The sequence below is a fragment of the Thermobia domestica genome, chromosome 16 (genome assembly GCF_964235325.1).
Source record: "Thermobia domestica chromosome 16, izTheDome1.hap1.1, whole genome shotgun sequence".
Taxonomy (NCBI): domain Eukaryota; kingdom Metazoa; phylum Arthropoda; class Insecta; order Zygentoma; family Lepismatidae; genus Thermobia; species Thermobia domestica.
The window spans coordinates 58,134,887-58,153,918 of record NC_137469.1 but is presented as its reverse complement, the minus strand read 5'-3'; the positions used below and the strand labels follow the sequence as shown (position 1 = coordinate 58,153,918).

At 37.5% G+C, this 19,032-nt stretch overlaps 2 protein-coding genes across 2 annotated transcripts in view; one reads left to right on the top strand and one right to left on the bottom strand.

Moving 5' to 3' along the window:
• brp (ELKS/RAB6-interacting/CAST family member bruchpilot) overlaps window positions 1-19,032 on the top strand; it is a gene marked incomplete in the record, with an annotated part of 771,444 nt that overhangs the window by 480,343 nt on the left and 272,069 nt on the right.
• On the bottom strand, window positions 190-17,078 carry LOC145673070 (uncharacterized). Its single transcript, XM_081742419.1, has 3 exons — window positions 16,937-17,078; window positions 6,166-8,080; window positions 190-413 (listed from the first exon to the last, which is right to left on the bottom strand). The coding sequence occupies exons 1-3, from the start codon at window positions 16,991-16,993 to the stop codon at window positions 268-270; spliced, it is 2,118 nt and encodes a 705-aa protein (XP_081598545.1). The 5' UTR covers window positions 16,994-17,078; the 3' UTR covers window positions 190-267.

Below are 19,032 nucleotides of genomic sequence, written 5' to 3'. Positions count from 1 at the left end.
CGATTCCTGGAGCACCTACAGACATGTCTTACTTTAGCGACTGCTCATATACTGTACACCGTTTTGCGAAATAAAGATTATAGAATATCTTTACTTTTACCTTTAGCCGATATAACTTCTTTTATAGATTATTACCATTTTCCCTTATACCTTTCATGTCTTTATAAGGTTTATATCAAACATTTTTAAAGTAACAAAACTTTTAATAAGAAAAGTGCCTATTTATCCAAACTGTAAGAGTACAAATACAATTTAAGACGAAATATGTTAGTTTTCTTTCTTCTTGACAGATGGTCTAGGCAATCTGAATTTCTTCAATTCCACCTCTGCTTGGTAGACAGACACCTCATTGTAACAATAATATTCGACATTCTTATAGGTACCAGTTTTAGAAACACCTGGTTTTACTTCCCCTGGAAAACATAATAATACATAAAGAATAAGTCAACAATTTCTAATAATTTGATTAATTGTTCATAGAAATAAGATGCGACTTCGATCTCAAGTTTATTCTATCATTTTTTATAATGCAATCAGTTTTAATTTGGGAGCCAGAAATGTTTTCAAATCAGGTTGAGGTTGAGGATTCAATGTTCTTGAGGCTCGGTAAGGTTTTAGATGATTCCAGGCAGAGATGTAAACGAGACTGGGTTCAAGAGTATAATCCTTTCGTGAAATCTTTTAGTTTAAAAGCTTCTATAACTAAATTAAAGTACTGGTATAACTGTATGTGTTACCTACATCAGAACATCAAAACGGCTGAACTAATTTTGATAGAAGAACTGGAGCTAATGTCACTTATTATTTTTTTCTTTTTTTTAATGTTCAAGATTGGAAAAATTCCTAATTGTGCTTCCCATGCTAATTTGAAGATGTTGAATCTACTTTGTAATTAAGTTATATTCAAGCAATTCCAATCTTTCACTAGTTCCATTGGATTGAGTGTTCCCGAATTAGCACGAAAAATTCAGTTAGAAATGTATCCAGCCATGGACATTTTCACAATTTGTATAAGCGGTACATCAAAGGTAGGACCGTGGACGGAGTTATGGGGGGGCATGGGGGGTAGTGTCCCCCAACGTTTTGACAAAAATAAAATTGACACTTATAAGATCCTTCAATTCTCATTTTTGTTTATCATGCCCCCCAGCAGACAATTCCTAACTCCGCCCATGGGTAGAACACGGAAAATCTCGATTAGGGCACTGTTTAATATGTACGAGGGTTCTTCAATGTACTTACAAAATCCGAAAGGTGACACTCGTAGTTTAAGCTATTCGTCACGTGGCTTCATTATTATAGTCGATTGAAGAAATCAAACTTGTGTTTATTTAGAAAAACGGAAAGAAATGAGTGTCGTGTGGTTATTAAGCACTACTATTTAAAAGACTTAACATCGCAAGAGATCATAGTCGAGTTGAATGAAGTTCATGGTACATCTGCTCCTGTGTTTGCGACTGTTTACAATTTAGTAAACATGGCCGTACATCCGCAAATGATTGATGAAATCCACGATATGGATTTGAGTGATCGACGAATCAGATTGCACGAAATATTTGAGGCCGCAGGCATATCATAAGATACAATGTTTTCAATTTTGGACGAAATATTGAGTTTGAAAGAAAATGTCGGCAAGATGGGTGCCGTGTTTGCTCTCAGAGGAGAAGAAACGCAATCGTATGATTGATTCGGAGGATGGTTTTTCGCTTTTTTTTTTTAAATCCCAACGAGTTTCTGCGTCGATCTATAACAGTAAACGAGATATGAATACACTGCTATACTGCAGAAACAAAGAAGTCGAAACAGTGAGTTTTTAAAGGCGATCCAGTTCCGAGAAAAGCGGAGACTATGAAAACGGCCGATAAGGTGATGGTCACAGTTTTTTGGAGTGCTCGCGGAATCATCTACAGCGATTAGTAAAATAAAAAAAAACGATAAATGGAGAGTATTACGCGTCGTTATTGCACCGGTTAAGAGAAGAAATCAAGAGAAAAAGAACATCCTTCTTTGTCAAAGAAAAAAATTCTCTTCCATCAAGACAATTTTCGATGACTAAAATTATGGAAGTAAAAAATTAGAATTATTACAACATCCACCGTATTGACCAGATTTGACCCCAGTGACTTTATTTATTTCCAAACTTGAAAAGATGGCTAGGTGGAAAACAATTCACGTCGAACGAGGAGATCGTCACCCAAGCAGATGCTTATTTTAAAGAACTTCCGAAATCCTACTTTTTGGACGGTATAATAACTACATAAAATATATTGTAAGGAGACACGGATGGTTGATAGGTAAACTCAAAATAAATTTGTTAAAAGTAATTATAGCTTTTAATTATGTGCGGTTTTAACTTATAGTGTACTGCAGGCCGAAGGCTCTGGCACAGCAACTAGTGTAAATGACGGATGAACTAGTGGTATGCAGCGGCGCAAATCTGTCTTCAACATTCGGGGGAGAGGTAAGACCGTTCCCATAGTTTTTCGATGTTCAAAAAATTTATGAAGTTGAAAAACAATGTTGTGGAGGATCAGAGGAGCAGAGTTGTCTTCAGCGTTGGAAGGCGGGTAGATTTGAGCCTTATTCTGGGGGATATCAATTTTGTCTCACGTTCCTTTGTGGCAATCGGACAAAAATCATCAAATTTCTCCCCCAAATAAAACACAGTTCTGACCAGAGCAGAATGAAATATATTAAAAACTATACTTACAATGTTACAGTTTCAAGGACCTAACGTCCTCTTCATCAGACACAAACACTGAGAAAAGACATGTGACAGCAGATCTTATATACATGAGAAAGTGAAAGGCCACGCCCCTTCTTCTCTCTCATTGGTCGGAGGGAACCAATGAGGATAAAGTTACTTACGCGCAAACAGAAAAATATAATGAGCCCTTTCACTTTTTCTAACAGTTCCTTAATGAGATGACATACAAAAAAAAATTAAATAACAAATAGAAAATATTAAATAAGAAAAAAATATATATATATATAACTAAATATATAAATATATAAATTTAAATAAATAAATAAATAAATATTAATAGCCTATATGCACTTTTCTTGTTCCTTTTCTATCACATCCAACAATTTCTCCCATTGCTCGTGTATATTCATACCGCTTGTCCAATTCATTAGGTTCTCTTGTTCTCTCTTTATTCTTCTAGCCTCTTTCCACTTTCTAATAATCTTCCTCTTCTCTCTCTCTAAACCCCTAGCTCCCCCAAAACACATTTCAAATCGGATTATTGGAGGGGACGTGTCCCCTCATCCACCTGGGATTTACGCCAGTGGTGATATGTGAAAACATAAGAACACTAGACTTTATAATCTGGTAATTTTGTACAGCGGTTGATTCATTTATATTGAGCCGAAGTCAATGAGAAGCTGTACTGCGCATGCGCAACTCATCATCATGAGATTGCCACGAGGCAAACACAGTAGTTCGTAATCACGCAGTAGAACTGTGATCAAGCGTAGCCTGATGCCGCCGAACAGTTTCTGTTACGCGGCTCATTGTTTCTCTTTCCGACGCTAAGTTCGTTGCGTTACGCATCGTAGAAATAAATTAAGTGCGTAATTTTCATGTAGGTCGTGCCACTGTGAATCGTACTATACGGAAATATATGCGGCACAGAATTGGACCTATCACACCGATGCGAGCAGCTAGAAACCGATCTCCTGTGAACAGGATCCCACCGCTATTGCGTGTTGTTTCTTGACGATTACTTCTGTAAACACAATAGAAGTAAAAGAATGTTCTGAACGAAAGGATTTATCTTACTAAATTTACTGTTTGCCCCAACAGGATGTATCTGCTCTTTTTTTTTTCCACGAGTACCAACTCTTCTCAATTTTCTGTGCTCTGCATCGCTCTGTATAACATTTGTTAACAATATTCTTATCCCAAATTCACATTTTATTGTTTAATGTTTAAATATGTGAACTGTCTATGTCGAAACAATCCAGTCTTCTCTGCTCATTCACTTGAACTGTGATATTTCGCACTCTGTATGTGAAGTAGTTAACATTTGTTTGATTCGCCTACGAAAAAATAACCGTTCTCTTATGAACAACCATAGGTGGTTATTTCATGTGGTTGGAAGCTCAGAGTAAATGGAGGTTGAGGAATAAGAAATATTCAAATGAATTACTAAATTTGTTTCTTTGATTGGAGGTTTTGTCCTGTACATCAAGAAGGATAATAGAACAATCATTTTAATTAGCGCGGGGTCTGAATAATATGTTCCGTGCTTCCATATGATATCAAGCTCAGGGCTTACACAAGGGTATAGTGACGATTAAGTAATAAAGTACTTAATTTTTGCAGATTCGATTGTGAAATGATGGTTTCATATTCATTGCGGTTTTTTTCTATAAGTCTGTAATACTGTACTTATTGAGTTGTACATATGATAATCAAGATTAAGCTTTAGAACCTCATGGAACAGGGCTTATTAAAACAAAGCCATATATCCAGAGAGAAATCAGAGATGTGTGCTAAGTAAACAAAAACTTATTAAGGGAATTTGAAAATAACTTGCTATTATATGCAAAACATCCTTAGAAATTTAAAAAGAGAACCTTAATCCTAATAGTCTTCTCTTGGCATGGTTTTGCATTGAAGGAATATATACAGAGTGTTTCAAAACAACACCGACAACGTTTGGGAGGTGATTCCTGACACCAAGACGAGACAAAAAAAAAGTGTAGACCAACCTGGGTGCACAAATGCTTCCTTTCGAAGTATAGGCTGCCGAAAACATGAAAAAATGAACTTTACAGATCCATAGCTACAAAACTATGGGACCTGCCGTAATCAGGTCAAGATTTCATTTAGGAACTAGTATGTACCCTATCCAAATAACCAAGTTTCAAAATCCTGCGATACTTAGGCAATAATTTTTATGGAGATAGTTGGTGAGTATTTCAAATTATATGTTCGTAGCCAAACTCTCTCTATAAAAATTGTTGCGAGAGTACCGCAGGATTCTGAAACATGTATTTTTGGATATCAGACATATAAGTTCCTAAGTGAAGTCTTGACCCGGCTACGGTACGCCCCATAATTTTGGAGCTATGGACCTTTAAAATTCATTTTTTCATGTTTTCGGCAGCCTATAACTCCGAAATGACGGATTTGTGCACCCAGGTCGGTCTATATTTTTTGTCTTATCTTTGTGTCAGGAATTACCTCCCAAACGTTGTCGGTGTTGTTTTGAAGCACCCTGTATATTATGGTTGGTTGAAGTTTGATTTCCTCCCCTTAAATTGGGATTTGTCCAATCTTTTACATTATTTTGTATCTGTTACTAACACAGCCTTACCACAGATTCAACTCCAATATTACCATTATGACTTAGTGGAATTACAAAGAGATTATGCTAATATATTTATGTAAAAGTGTGCGATTTGTTGATACTTATGAGACATCATAAGCCAATTTTTAAATGAAAGAATATAAAAGAACGTGAGCAAGGTTGGTCATTATGCCTTAGATCTCAATCTGCTTTCAGAAAGGAACATTGGGGGAGAAGCTGAAGATCCTTTTGTATGGACGAAGAACTTCTTTTAGTTTCTTCTTTAGGCCCAACCTTTTCTTGAAAGGTACCTTTCTGAGACAGCTAAAATAATTCTTGTAACAAATAAGAGGAGAAGTACTCTCCGTTGAACATTGACAACTTCATTGGATAGGGTGGTTCAAAAGTGTATAAACACACAAATAAAATTGGAACGATATATAGAATCTGAAATCAAACCCTTTTATTATAATATCAGAGAGATGGCAAACATGGCAGGGCGAACACGGCAACTCTGTTGAAAGCGACTATATTAGATTTGGATCAAAAAACTTACATGCACAATGATGGGTGCGACACCGGCCTCGGAAGACGTAAGTAAAGCATTTTTTTTAAAAATCATTTTCTTTCAGGTTGGTCGCCAAGGTCCTGTCTCACTTTTCAATATCATATCCATAATGTTTGATTACACATTGAATACACCATTTAAAGTTTATTTGGGTATATCTACTCTCGACATCTGAGGAATTTTCATATCTTTATCACTCTCTCCAGTATGTCCCTAACCTTGTTATATATAACAGTAGGGTTATTATATCATATATATATGTGTTTGTGTAAAATGCGTAACAAAAACTTCACTCACCTTCAGGCATTTTAACCACTTTATCACTTAAACCAGGGACATCTGGAATGCTGATTGTAGAGGGCTTTCCTGTGCCGCTCTTATCACCTGAATCTGGACCTCCTGGTGAAGCTGTTACAGGTGGTTTACTGTCTTGACCCTTTCCTGAGCCGGACTCACCACCTGAACTTTGACCTCCCTTTCCTGTACCTGATGCGCCACCTGTACTTTGACCTGCTGGGGCAGCTGTTATAGTTGGTTTACCGTCTTGACCCTTTCCTGAACCGGACTCACCACCTGAACTTTGACTTCCCTTTCCTGTACCTGATGCGCCACCTGTACTTTGACCTGCTGGGGCAGCTGTTATAGTTGGTTTACCGTCTTGACCCTTTCCTGAACCGGACTCACCACCTGAACTTTGACTCCCCTTTCCTGTGCCTGATGCGCCACCTGTACTTTGACCTGCTGGGGCAGCTGTTATAGTTGGTTTACCGTCTTGACCCTTTCCTGGGCCGGACTCACCACCTGAACTTCGACCTCCCTTTCCTGTGCCTGATGCGCCACCTATACTTTGACCTCCTGGGGCAGCTATTATAATTGGTTTACCGTCTTGACCCTTTCCTGGGCCGGACTCACCACCTGAACTTTGACCTCCCTTTCCTGTGCCTGATGCGCCACCTGTACTTTGACCTCCTGGGGCAGCTATTATAATTGGTTTACCGTCTTGACCCTTTGCTGGGCCGGACTCACCACCTGAACTTTGACCTCCCTTTCCTGTGCTTGATGCGCCACCTGTACTTTGACCTACTGGGGCAGCTGTTATAGTTGGTTTACTGTCTTGACACTTTCCTGAGCTGGACTCACCACCCGAACTTTGACCTCCCTTTCCTGTGCCTGATGCGCCACCTGTACTTTGACCTGCTGGGGCAGCTGTTATAGTTGGTTTACCGTCTTGACCCTTCCCTGAGCTGGACTCACCACCTGAACTTTGACCTCCCTTTCCTGTGCCTGATGCGCCACCTGAACTTTGACCTTCTGGGGCAGCCGTTGAAAATAATTTTCCATTTCTGCTATATACTCTGCTTGAGGCCGCACTTTTTGAGCTTTGGGGAACAACGGGACTTCGTCCACTTTTAACTCTAGCAGAATATTGCTTGCGTGTCTTAGCTGATCTTTGGCCTTTTAAAGCATCATCTTCTTTATCTAAATGTTTGGGGATGGCTGAAGTTTTTCGCATCTTCCTACTTCTAGCAATACCTTTGCTATTTATTGTCGAAGTTTTATGTTTTGCATAAACATCAGTCTTAATTGTATTTTTTACAGCTTCAGGCATATTCACAACATTGGTGGACATCTTCTGCTTAAAATTTTCAGGTGATGCTTCACCATCCTTCTCTTTTACGTCACTTAAAATATCGGTTACGGGTTTTCTCTTAACATCTAGATTAGCAGATTTTGGACTTAACGCATTCAATACGCTGAAGCCTTTTGGTATATTGGCAATGTCTGTGGTACATTTACCCTTGATCTCTCTAGCTTTAGCCCCTTCTGTAGGTGCTGGATCGGGGTCATCATATATAACAAGAACATTTCCTTTCATCAGCACTGTAGGAATATGTTCTACACCGTCATTTTGTTGAAGCTCCAGTGATTTTTCACTTTTTGTTCTTGAACCTTTAGACTTGTGTCTCTTCGAGCTCTTGTATCCGCAAAGTTCTTTCGACTTATGCTTTACGGTATTCACTTTAGATAAATCTTGCTCAAGAAGTACTCGTGTTAGTCCTATAAATTTGTCTGAGCTCTTTTTCGTGCAAAAATTACGACATGGTCCTGTTGTATTCGCATTAGATTGTGCATTTACAGATTTGCCTATGCCTGGTCTTCCTTCATGTCCAATTGCTTTTAACACTGACCTTAATCCATATTTCCAGTGTACCTAAAGGAAAATTACAATAATAATAATAATAATAATAATAATAATAATAATAATAATAATAATAATAATAATAATAATAATAATAATAATAATAATAATAATAATAATAATGAAAAGTAAGGTCTTTGTACAGAGTTATTATTATTTTTCGATTTTTACTTTCAAGGATTGATAGGAAAGTGTTATGATCGTTTAAAAAAAGAATTCAAGATTTTAACAAACGTTTCTTCGTCCCTAACTTTTAATCAAGTTATTTTTGGAGCCTCAATAAACATTGTTCGCCATTTAAAATCTAACACGAAGAAGGAGGCATTATAGGAAGCCCAAATTTTCCGAATACTAGAAAGTATGGAGGGATAAATAATTGATTATCAGAACAGTGCCATGAAGATCTAGAGGCGCCGGATATGCCATTTAATGACAGGAAGCTGAGGCCGCCCAGAGAGCCACAACTCAGTGATAGACGAAGGTTTGTGTGACGTGAGGGTGTGAATGCGGTAAAAAAATATGCTTCGTCATCGATTGCGACAGTCCTTCTAGCAGGTTTTAGCCTTTGATCGTGGACGAATAGTAGCGTATCGTGAGTGTGATTTATCCTTCCGCGACATTGATGCCCGTGTTGAACGGAATGCGGCCACAGTACAGACGCGATGGCTCCACAGAGGCACAGGGATGCGCACGAGACAATATTTGTGGCTGTCTCGTCTCGAAAATGTGCTGTAAAAGTGATGTTTCGACTCGAAAAATATTTTTCTATTGGTAGAGCGGTGTCTCGACTAGAATTTTGTCAGGAAAATCCTGTCTCAACTCGTCTCATGCGCATCTCTACAGAGGCACTATGCAGCGACACACCCGATCCCAATAATTGCCCCAAACTACGGGCTGCGAGGATAGATGGCTTGTCCGTACGACTCTGGCAGGATAGCCACATTCCACACACTGGAACAAGCATTAGAGCTGTTGCAGTGCCCAGTGCAGTGTCCCATTAACAGTCCTGCGTCGTCTGGCAGAGCGGGCCATATTTGCACGGCGCCCATTGCTACGGCTTTCGGTGACTGCACAGCACACACACATATATGGAACACTATAATTATGTCGCAAACGTTGTATATGGAGGGACGAATATCCTCTTTTCAGACGAATCCTACTTTTGTCTGCAGCTTCACGATGGTTGCATCCATATCTGGCGCTGCCGTGACAATATGCTAGGCTAAGCCTGCATTTTGCATTGCCACGTCGGTTCGACACCAGGTGTTATGGGTGCGTTACTATTCATGCCTCCTACGCATTGACGAATAATTGATCAGCCAACTTTACATTCATGAAGTGTTGGACCCGGTTATGGTTTTCTTAGTGCAGGTCCTCCCCGGGACTATTCCAGCAGACAGGGACGTACGGAGGGGGGACACGGGGGGTCCGGACCCCCCCCCCCGAAATTTCGACTTTTTAAAAATTTAGCCTAATTTTAGGGGCAATTTTAGCAATTTTAATATAAAATAGCTTCATATTTAGTTTGGACCCCCTCGAAATAAATTCCTGGGTACGCTAGTGCCAACAGATAACCACACCCACACATGGCACGTAGTATCCTACACTTCTTGACTGGACACATTATTCTCCCGATCTCTCCCCGATTGAACATGTCTGGACGATGGCTGCACAACGACTCTCACACTTGCGTGCGAACTCCGTCAGTTATAGTTGGTGTGAGCTGTGGCATCGATTTGAAAACGCATGGCTTGCCATACCACAGCAGAACATCCAAGGGCTCATCTTCACGTAGCCTCGTCGTGTTATAACCGTTCTGGACCGTGCAACTCTCCGTTATTTTAATGGAGGTAGGAAATCGAAATCGACTTTAACGATTTTGCTTAGGAGTATTTCATAATGTAATACTTCGTTTACAGCCCTATAAATGTAACAAATTATATCATTGAAAAAAATCCAAAAGGGGTTGTTTGCTCTTACTTTCTTTTCTTCGGAAGATTTCTTCAATAACGGCAATGGTGATTTGGCTCATATTTCGTAAATAAATATTTAATTACATATTATTAACCCTGCAATATGGTATAAGTAATTTCTCTTGAAAAAAATAAAAGGAAAGTGGTAAGCCACTCCAAGTGGTTGGACAATTCTCTCGAAAATGTCTCGAGCGATTTCGATAATTCATTAACGAACTTACAATATGAAGCAAGTCGTTCCTCATGAAAATAATCTTTCGAAGTCGAGATAATGTGATGGGATTTCAACAGCCCATGTAAGCAGGAGCTTTTTTGTGTATACACTATTTTGTTACCGTTCTAGACCTCGGGTGTAGAAGGTGATAACCCTCATATCAAGAAATTTTAGTTTTGTGAATGAACTACAGGTTGTCACCTTATACTGCGTAAAATTTGCCACAGTGGCATGTCACCGTGGCCTTCCCTGCTATCTATATATGAAAATGTTTCACCTTGAACCAGTGGCGTATTTAGGGGGGAATTCCGGGCTATAGTAAAGTATATGAAATATCTTGCTGAACTTTCACATTTTCAGGCAAAGCCCCCCCCCCCGAAAGTTAGCAGACGGAGAAGAGGCTTGCCGCCTTGTTTACTCACAGAACTAACATTTTTGTTATATGTGGGTTATCTCCTTTTACAGCCGAGGTCTAGATTTCTAAATCCAAGACGAGTTTCTTTCCTGCAATTTCGTGCCCAAAAATATGGGGCCATCTTGCGTTCGTGACATACGATGAGTTTTTCTTTACTACCGAACAAAATCACGATCTTCCATAAAGCTCTAACTTTACCATTTACCTCGCCTACCGCTTTAGCCTTAAATATTCCTTTCCAGTGAGGAAGACTAAAGCAGGTTTGTATATGATTTTATTTTTGAATCAAAAGATCCAATATATTTGTAGTGTTTAATATTTTGTAAAAATCAGTTGAATTATTTTATATCCATAAAAAATTGAATTGGTCGTATTATATTATAGTTAAATGCACCGAGTGTGAAAAGTTAGTTCAATAAATTAGTCGGAAAGGTACAATCCTAGTGTTAAAACATCCGTGCAACATTGTAACAATTATAATAGCTAACGCCAAGATATACTTATTCAATATGTTAATGAGCAATAATTTAACATACAAACGTATTAACCCATCCATGCGAGCTTTTATTATAGTGTGCTATCGAAAGAGATTTGTATAAAAAAAAGTTTAGTGGAGTCAGATTACAAAAAAAAAAAAAAAAACATTATCTTTTCAATAAATAAAGAAAAATAAAAAAAAAAACATTGCATATTTCAGACAAAAATTTTCTTGTAGGCCTTATATCTGGAGAACTACATATAGTGTAGTTAAACCCAAACTATCACATAACTCACTTATCAGTATGATGTGTTTATTCCGTAAAAAATACGAAATTTCGATTTAGGGGCCATTCAAAAATTTTGTGGCTCCTGATTCAAAAACTAATTATTGGCCAAGATCGCAATCTGTTGATGCATTTTTGTAATCATTCCTAAAATTCTTGTTAGTGTAGTTTTATAGGTAAATCTTTGTTTTAAAAGATGAAGGGATCGTCTTTGATGTATTAGCTTTGGTATATCACCTGATCGTCAAACTCAGCCCATTACAGCGGTGGTGTTATCCAACTCTTTTGGCGGCAAGATAGTGTGCTGGGCAGTAATTCCAACCCGTGGGAAAAATCCCATTTTGTGGGATTTTTAAAACATTAATTTATTGAAAAGAGACAAAGGAAACTTTTGTTACAATTGGCATTAAATGTGGGATTTTTCATTGACAGTAACAAAATTCTCCATGGGCTGAAAGAAGACCAATAACTCCTCAATAATTTTGAAATCAGTATTGATTGTCAAATTTTGATAACAGAAAATACACACTAGTGCAGAAGTAACTTGTGATTCTCGAGAAACAATCTACAAGAAATGTAAATTGTGCTCTGGTATTTTTTTAAATACAAAGGATATAATTAAAAGAAAAAAGTAGAATTCAAAATTAGAACCAATCAACTTTGAAAACGTTTTACACCAAAAACGACTGGAGTTGTTCTTTTAGCATCTTTACTTTCATTCCAATATGATGACAAAAGAATTATGTAAATAATAAATCTTGACAACAAAATGTACTTGTTTTCCCCATTTTCTGTTTCTTTTAATCAAGAAAAATAGTTATTCATCAACTACTTGATAAACGTACTATGTATTTATAGATGATCAAAATTTACGAGTGGCTTACTCATATACTGAAGAAAATGTGTGACGTACAATACTCTCACATTTCGTTTGTTTCCCTTTTAACTTTAACTTTGTAATTAGTATAACGTGGGAAACCCGACAGCAAAATGGGAATTTCTGCTTCTTGAGATGGGATTTTATAAAGTTTCAGGTTGACATTGCTGGGTGTTGGAAAGAGGTCTAAATGTAATTGCATGATGGTTTGTACACTTGCCAAATGCAACGGATTCAAGCCCTACATATGGATCAAAGCTGACTTCAATACCCTCGGTGCTGCATAAAATTCAAAAACTTAAACAACAAAGAAAGAAACAAGTATGAAAACCGTCTTATTCGGGTGGTAACGGTAAACTTATGAACCGGTACCGGTATTTTTACTTGTTAAAAAGATCAATGTCCCGTAGAAATTTTAAAGGGTCCTTTCGTTCATTCCACTACTCATTGCCCAAACTATAACTTGCTTTTTTTTATGTATACAGTATATGGCCAAAAGTCTGGACAGGACTAAATATTTGAGAAACTGTAAATGCAATCGATCCGAAGTCAATTGGGATCAATATTGGTGGGAGTGGAAAACATTATAACATGGTTAAGAGTGTCGTCCGCCATCTTGGTGGCCACCATTTCGGAATGAATTTGTTTATTTTAAATGGCAACATGGTCGTGTGACATATTAAACAACATCCTTCGAAGAGAAACCCAACGGTAAAGTTAGTTTTCCAAAAATCTGCAACGGATTTGTAGTTGTGAATGCATTTGGGATAGGTCATGTTGTCTTTTAGACTTAAATTTTGTTTTGTGTGGAGTATTGTATGGAACAAAACTATCTAACTCTTTATTTTATTTCTTGTAGCTAGGACGGAATGTTAATTCGAGAGGAAAGAATCGAAATTCGTGCTTCGCAGAGTGTACAAGCACTGGATCGCACAAATTAAAGATGTGCATACAACAGAACGGTGGACATGTTGAACATGTCATGTGATTGTAATTGTCTCACGTGTGTAAGCTCTCTCTTTTCCTGGTCATTAAAGAATACGTAATGTGAGATGTTACAAAGCTTGCTTTCCACTTCATCCTTCAATTCGACACACGGCAGAGGACATTTCACACATAAACTATCCTAAATCCATTCACAACTTCAAAACCGTTCCAGATTTCGGAAAACTAAGTTTACCGTTAGATTTCTCTTCGAACGGGGATGTCGTTTAATATATCACACAATCATGTTGCCATTTAAAATAACCAAGTTGTTTCCAGTATGATGACCACCATGATGGCGGACGACAACCTTAACCACGTCATAATGTTTCCCTCTCCCACCACCATTGATCCCAATGGACTTCAGGTCGACTGTATCTAAAGTATCTGAAATATTTAGCTCGGCCCAGACTTTTGGCCACACCCTGTAGATTTTACGAGAAGCTGGAATAGTTCCATAATATAGTAGAATACCAAACTTAAAATACATTACTTACTGAATGCATATAAATTTACTCTATGTGTTCGTAAGATTCAGAGATCAAATAAGGGTTGTGTTGTGATATTTTTGGAAACTAGCCAACAGCTCACCCTCTATTTCCTTTCGCATGTCTTGTTTCTTAGTTAATAAAGGTTTATTATTAATAGAACAAAGAAACCCGTCGATTTATTAAAGCAAAATGAAACATAATGTAGATAACCTTTCTACAGAATACAGACGACATTTATATTAGTTGTTTGCGGTTGGCGTTTGACATTAATACTATCGTCATTTGAATTACCAAATTGAAACTGTCCACTATTTATCTTTTGTCTGGTTGTATATAGATTTTTCACCACCACAGAGTTTTGTGTGTTAGAAAGTTCAAATTCTCTTGGTCTTCTCGGTCCTTTTCCTTATTCTGCACACACCAACAAGTAATATTATTGCCCCCCCCCCTTTAAAAAAAGAAACAAAAGAAAGGAAGAAAGTTTAGCACCCAAGGTTTAAGCTGCGAGGCTAAGGGAGACAGTGATGATGATTATAATGAATGAAGCAGTGGAATGAAGAAAGTGGGAGAAAAGGGACAACCCAAAAAAAAATTCATTCGCACGGTGTTTGCCAACTTGGTGCGAGCGCTCAGTTCTGGTGCGTACCCCAAATGGGTTTTGTGGTGGATAAACACCCTTTTCTTGGGTTCTCCCTTTTCCTCGTACTTTCTTCATTCAATCAGTGTCATCATCACGGTCTCTCTTAGCCTCGTTGCATAATCGTAGACATTAAACTAAAAAGAACAAAGTGTGTTAGATGGTGACCACAAGTTAACTTTGCATCCATTTCGATTCAGTGCAGGGCGATTTTTTTAAGTTTTACGTTCCACGTATATGCTGGCTAGGTTAAAGGAGACGGTGATAATAAGAAATGAATAAAATGGTGGAATGAAGAGAGTGGGAAGAAACGGGAGAAACCCGAGGAAACTCACGTACACGGTGTTTCTCCACCTCAAAGTTCAGTTGGCGCGAGCTGGGATGAAACCAAGGACCTCAAACAGGGCAGAGCGAAGATTAGCGTAGGGATGCATTCGTCGGAGCAGCCAGTTTAGCGGCAAGGATATACGCCTCAAAAAAGATAACTGCAAAACCCACGCACCCTCCGTGAAAAGTGGTCACTAGAAGCAAGAATGCATTACAATTGCATAGTAATGAACGACAATTTCCAACACTGTTTCTGTTTTCACAGGTGACTTACGTGTTTGCCACCTACATAAATAACTTCATTAATCATTACTCTTTCTTGAGAAATTAACAAATTTTGCCTGAGAATTTTCTTTAAGAAATTTACCTCTATTCTTAATTTGTACCTTTGATTATGATGTGCCTTGTATTTGCATATGTTCGTTTGCTGCTGATGTTTTAACGAGATTAAAATATTATGAGTTAAGTTCCGGTAAGCCCCGCCGCACTAAACCAATGCACCAAGGTAAGTGAATAACACGTAACCTAACGTAGTAATCTAAGCTCACTTATGTATTGGTTTACTTTTGGCGCACCACTAGAAAGAATTGTTGAAAAATTATAATTTTTTCACTAATTTCCTTCTTATTATCCCTTAAAAAATTTCCACTAGCGACATGGGAATATCTCACTTGGCATAGATAAAATTCAAGGAAACCACCGGAGTAATTGTTGCAAATTTACAATTCTTTTAAGATTTCCGTATAAATACGGCTCCTGTATATGTGGCATAAAAACTACAGTGGAAAAACACAAACCAACCTGTGCTAGGTGGCCACTAAAAGCACGAATAGTATCTAACGGAGTCAAGGCAAGGCGAAGCTGGTGGACCTGCGCGTAAGCAAGGGTAGTGAGAAGAAATTGGTTTTCGCAATGATATGAGTTTCAATAGCACTTGTCCTGGTTTCATTGCTAGTTACACTCCACTTGTAAACTATAGCACAGGTTCTGTACACTGTGCAGAAATATACATCGGCGGAAAACAGAATCTAATAAAGTCATCTTTCATATGCATTCTCTTATTTTATGCGTCTTAAAGAACTTGCAATAATTTTACATTAGTAACCCTACACTTGTAAAACTAAAATACAGCTGTATTACTTTCTATTTAATTCTGTCGCTTGCAGAAATTTGTAAACACGTCTTCGTGCAGGTGTAGTTTTGGCGCACCACTAGAAATATTTGTTGAAAATTGTAATTCTTTCACTAATTTACTTCTTATTGTCTCCTAAAAGATTTGCGCTGGGCGACATGAAAATATCTCATTTGGCATAGATAAAATTCAAGGGAACCACTAGAGATAATTGTTCAAAAATTACCATTCTTTTTTGATTTGCGTATAAATACGGTTTCCGGATTTAGGGCATAAGAATTACAGTGCCAAAGCACAAACCAACCTGTGCTAGGTGGCCACTGAAAAGCACGAATGCTATCTAACCGAGTCAGCGTAGGGCGAAACTGGTGGGCTAGCGCGGTAGCACGGGGTGCTTCCAAAGGGAGCAGGCGCGCCAGCAATGATTTGTATACGCGTAAGCGAGGACAGTGAAAAAGAAGTGGATTTTGGCAAATATGCGAGTTTCAATAGCACTTGCCATGGCTTTATACTAATAACGTTCCACTTGTAAACATAAAATACAGCTTCTGTACACTGTGCAGCAATATATCGCCGGCGAAAAATAACATCTAACAGAGTCATCTTTCATATGCACCCACCTATTTTACCCACCGTAAAGCACTTGTAATGGTTTTATACTAGTAAGCCTACACTTGTAAACCTGAAATACAGCTGTATTACTTTGTATAAAATTTTGTCGCCTACAGATATATGTTCCTTATGAACTTATCTTTTCATACAAAGTATTTAATTTCACCTGTAAGTCTTCCAAAATGTGGTGCGCCAAAACTGCACCAGCACTCTAAGTTACTCGTAAGTTATTGTTCTCATCTTGAAAAGTTGGTGGTTATTAAGGAATATAAATTCAAATGATTATAATGCAACTGTAAACGCAAAAAGTTCCCAATACTATTTAAAAGAGTATTTTATATTCATAGCCTAAAGCTGTAATGATTAGGACTAATTACTGATAGACTTATGATAAGGATTCTAGAAGGTGATACTATTTAAGTATTATCAATAATAGACAAACCTTGCGAGGGAAAATTAATTTTGAGCATAAGAGAAATCCTATTTCTGCACAATACATAACTGAAATTTGGTACTTTTCTTACATTCTTGCATATATTATTTCCAAAATATTTCAATAGGTATGTGTGAGTTTATTGAATCATTTTCTGTTCAAATGTATTCACGCAACGAAACGTTTATCTATGGGTGCAGATTTACTATGGTGTAGCCACAATTTCGAAAAATTAAGAACCAAAGCTCACTTTTCAACGACATACGCGATTACTATGAATGACAGATTTTTTGTTAATAATTAGAACTGAATAAGTTTAAAAGCAAAGACATACTGAAATCGAGATTGCTTTCCAGATTCTGTTCCCTAAATCTAGTGATGTAGAGCTGTATACATCGCCTAACCAAGCATAGTTGACATTTTGTGTAATTCTGCCGTTCTCCACAAGATGGAGCTAGTGATAGAGTATCTTGTTATTACGAGCTAGCTGAGGTAAACTTTCACTTACCGTAAACGTGTTTGCTTACTGGGATAGTTTTTAATATAAGCATATTAAGTACTATATTATGTGAGTAAGAAATTTGTATGTCTTGACAAGTATCTCCAAAACTGAACATCTTTCGAACTTCTAGAGAGGGGGCAACTCCCCCTTCACTGATCCTAGTAACTATGACAGTTTGTTAGCACAATATATTGTAAATTTATCATTAATTTCTAAAATGTAATTTTTGTATAAAGACAAGAAATATATATATATATATATATATATATATATATATATATATATATATATATATATATATATATATATATATATATATATATATATATAATATGTCAATCGATATCTTACACCATAATTATGTATGTGATGTTTGACTGACTGTAGGATTTGTGATTCTGGGCAAATAGTTTCGATATGGCAACACTGTGTAGCCTGAGAGTGAGGATAACGGTCACTTGTCTTAGAACCGTTAGTCAGGATGTCAGAACGGTTGTCTCTGGAACAACGTGTGCGTTTATTCTGTTGGAGTGGCCAGCTCAATCTCCTGATTTAACCACAGATGGGGTGTTTTAAAGGTATCATATCGAGTATCATATCACATACACAATACGACACTATGGAAAGCTGTCACAGAAGAGTTCCATAGGGTACCAATACGAGTCTGTCAAGTTGCTTGTGACAATGATGCATTGATGGACCATGTCATGGAGAACAGAGATTAAAATTCTTGTGAGGAAAAGTATAAGAATAATGTGTTCATGTTCAGTTGTACGTTCAAGGTATGGTGCGTTTTTTTTTTTTTTTTTTTTACCGCAGTTTTGGAAACATTATATGCATAATTATGGGAGCTAAATAAATTGAGATCCTTCAGGTAAAGGTCTGTACGGGCCGGAACTTTTAGCTCGAGCTCGGCCCGGTCTGCGAATTTGTAATGTGAGGACCGACCCGAGTCCGAAATATGTTTTAGCCTTTAGGCCCGAGCCCGACCCAAGCCAGTGCGATAATCAAATGAGCCCGAAATAAGCCCGAATTACAGAAGCTTAATAATTAACGAAAAATTATATTTTTATTTATAGCAATTAGAGGTTTAATTTTGCAGTTGTGCTTTAGAAGTTCGACAGAGTTTGCAAAGTTAGACCCGAGAAATATACTTCTATGTTTAAAATTTTATGGTCCGAGCCCGGCCCAAATCCGAAGTGATTTATGCTTTGTTGGCCCGCGGGCCGGGTAGGGCCTAAACCCGTGGATTCGGCCCGAGCCCTGCAGACCTTTACCTTCAGGGTAAATTCTTATGCTTAGTTGTCGAGAAAAATCAAATTTTTATGCGATTCATGTCGTTCTTAGCGAATAATAATTGGTAATATTCTGCTGTATTTCATTATTTATTTATTGTTTGTTTATTTACTGAATCTGTAAAAAGAGGAAATACACTGTTAAGTAACAGATTAGGTTTGTATCTGTATGTTGTTTCTGTATTCGTAACAGTGATACGCATATAATTCTTACTGTATGACTCCAAGTACAGGTGGCCGTCATGTGTGAGAAAGAAATATGAATCTTCTTCAGAAAAATTTCTCTAATTGACATTATTAGAGAAAAC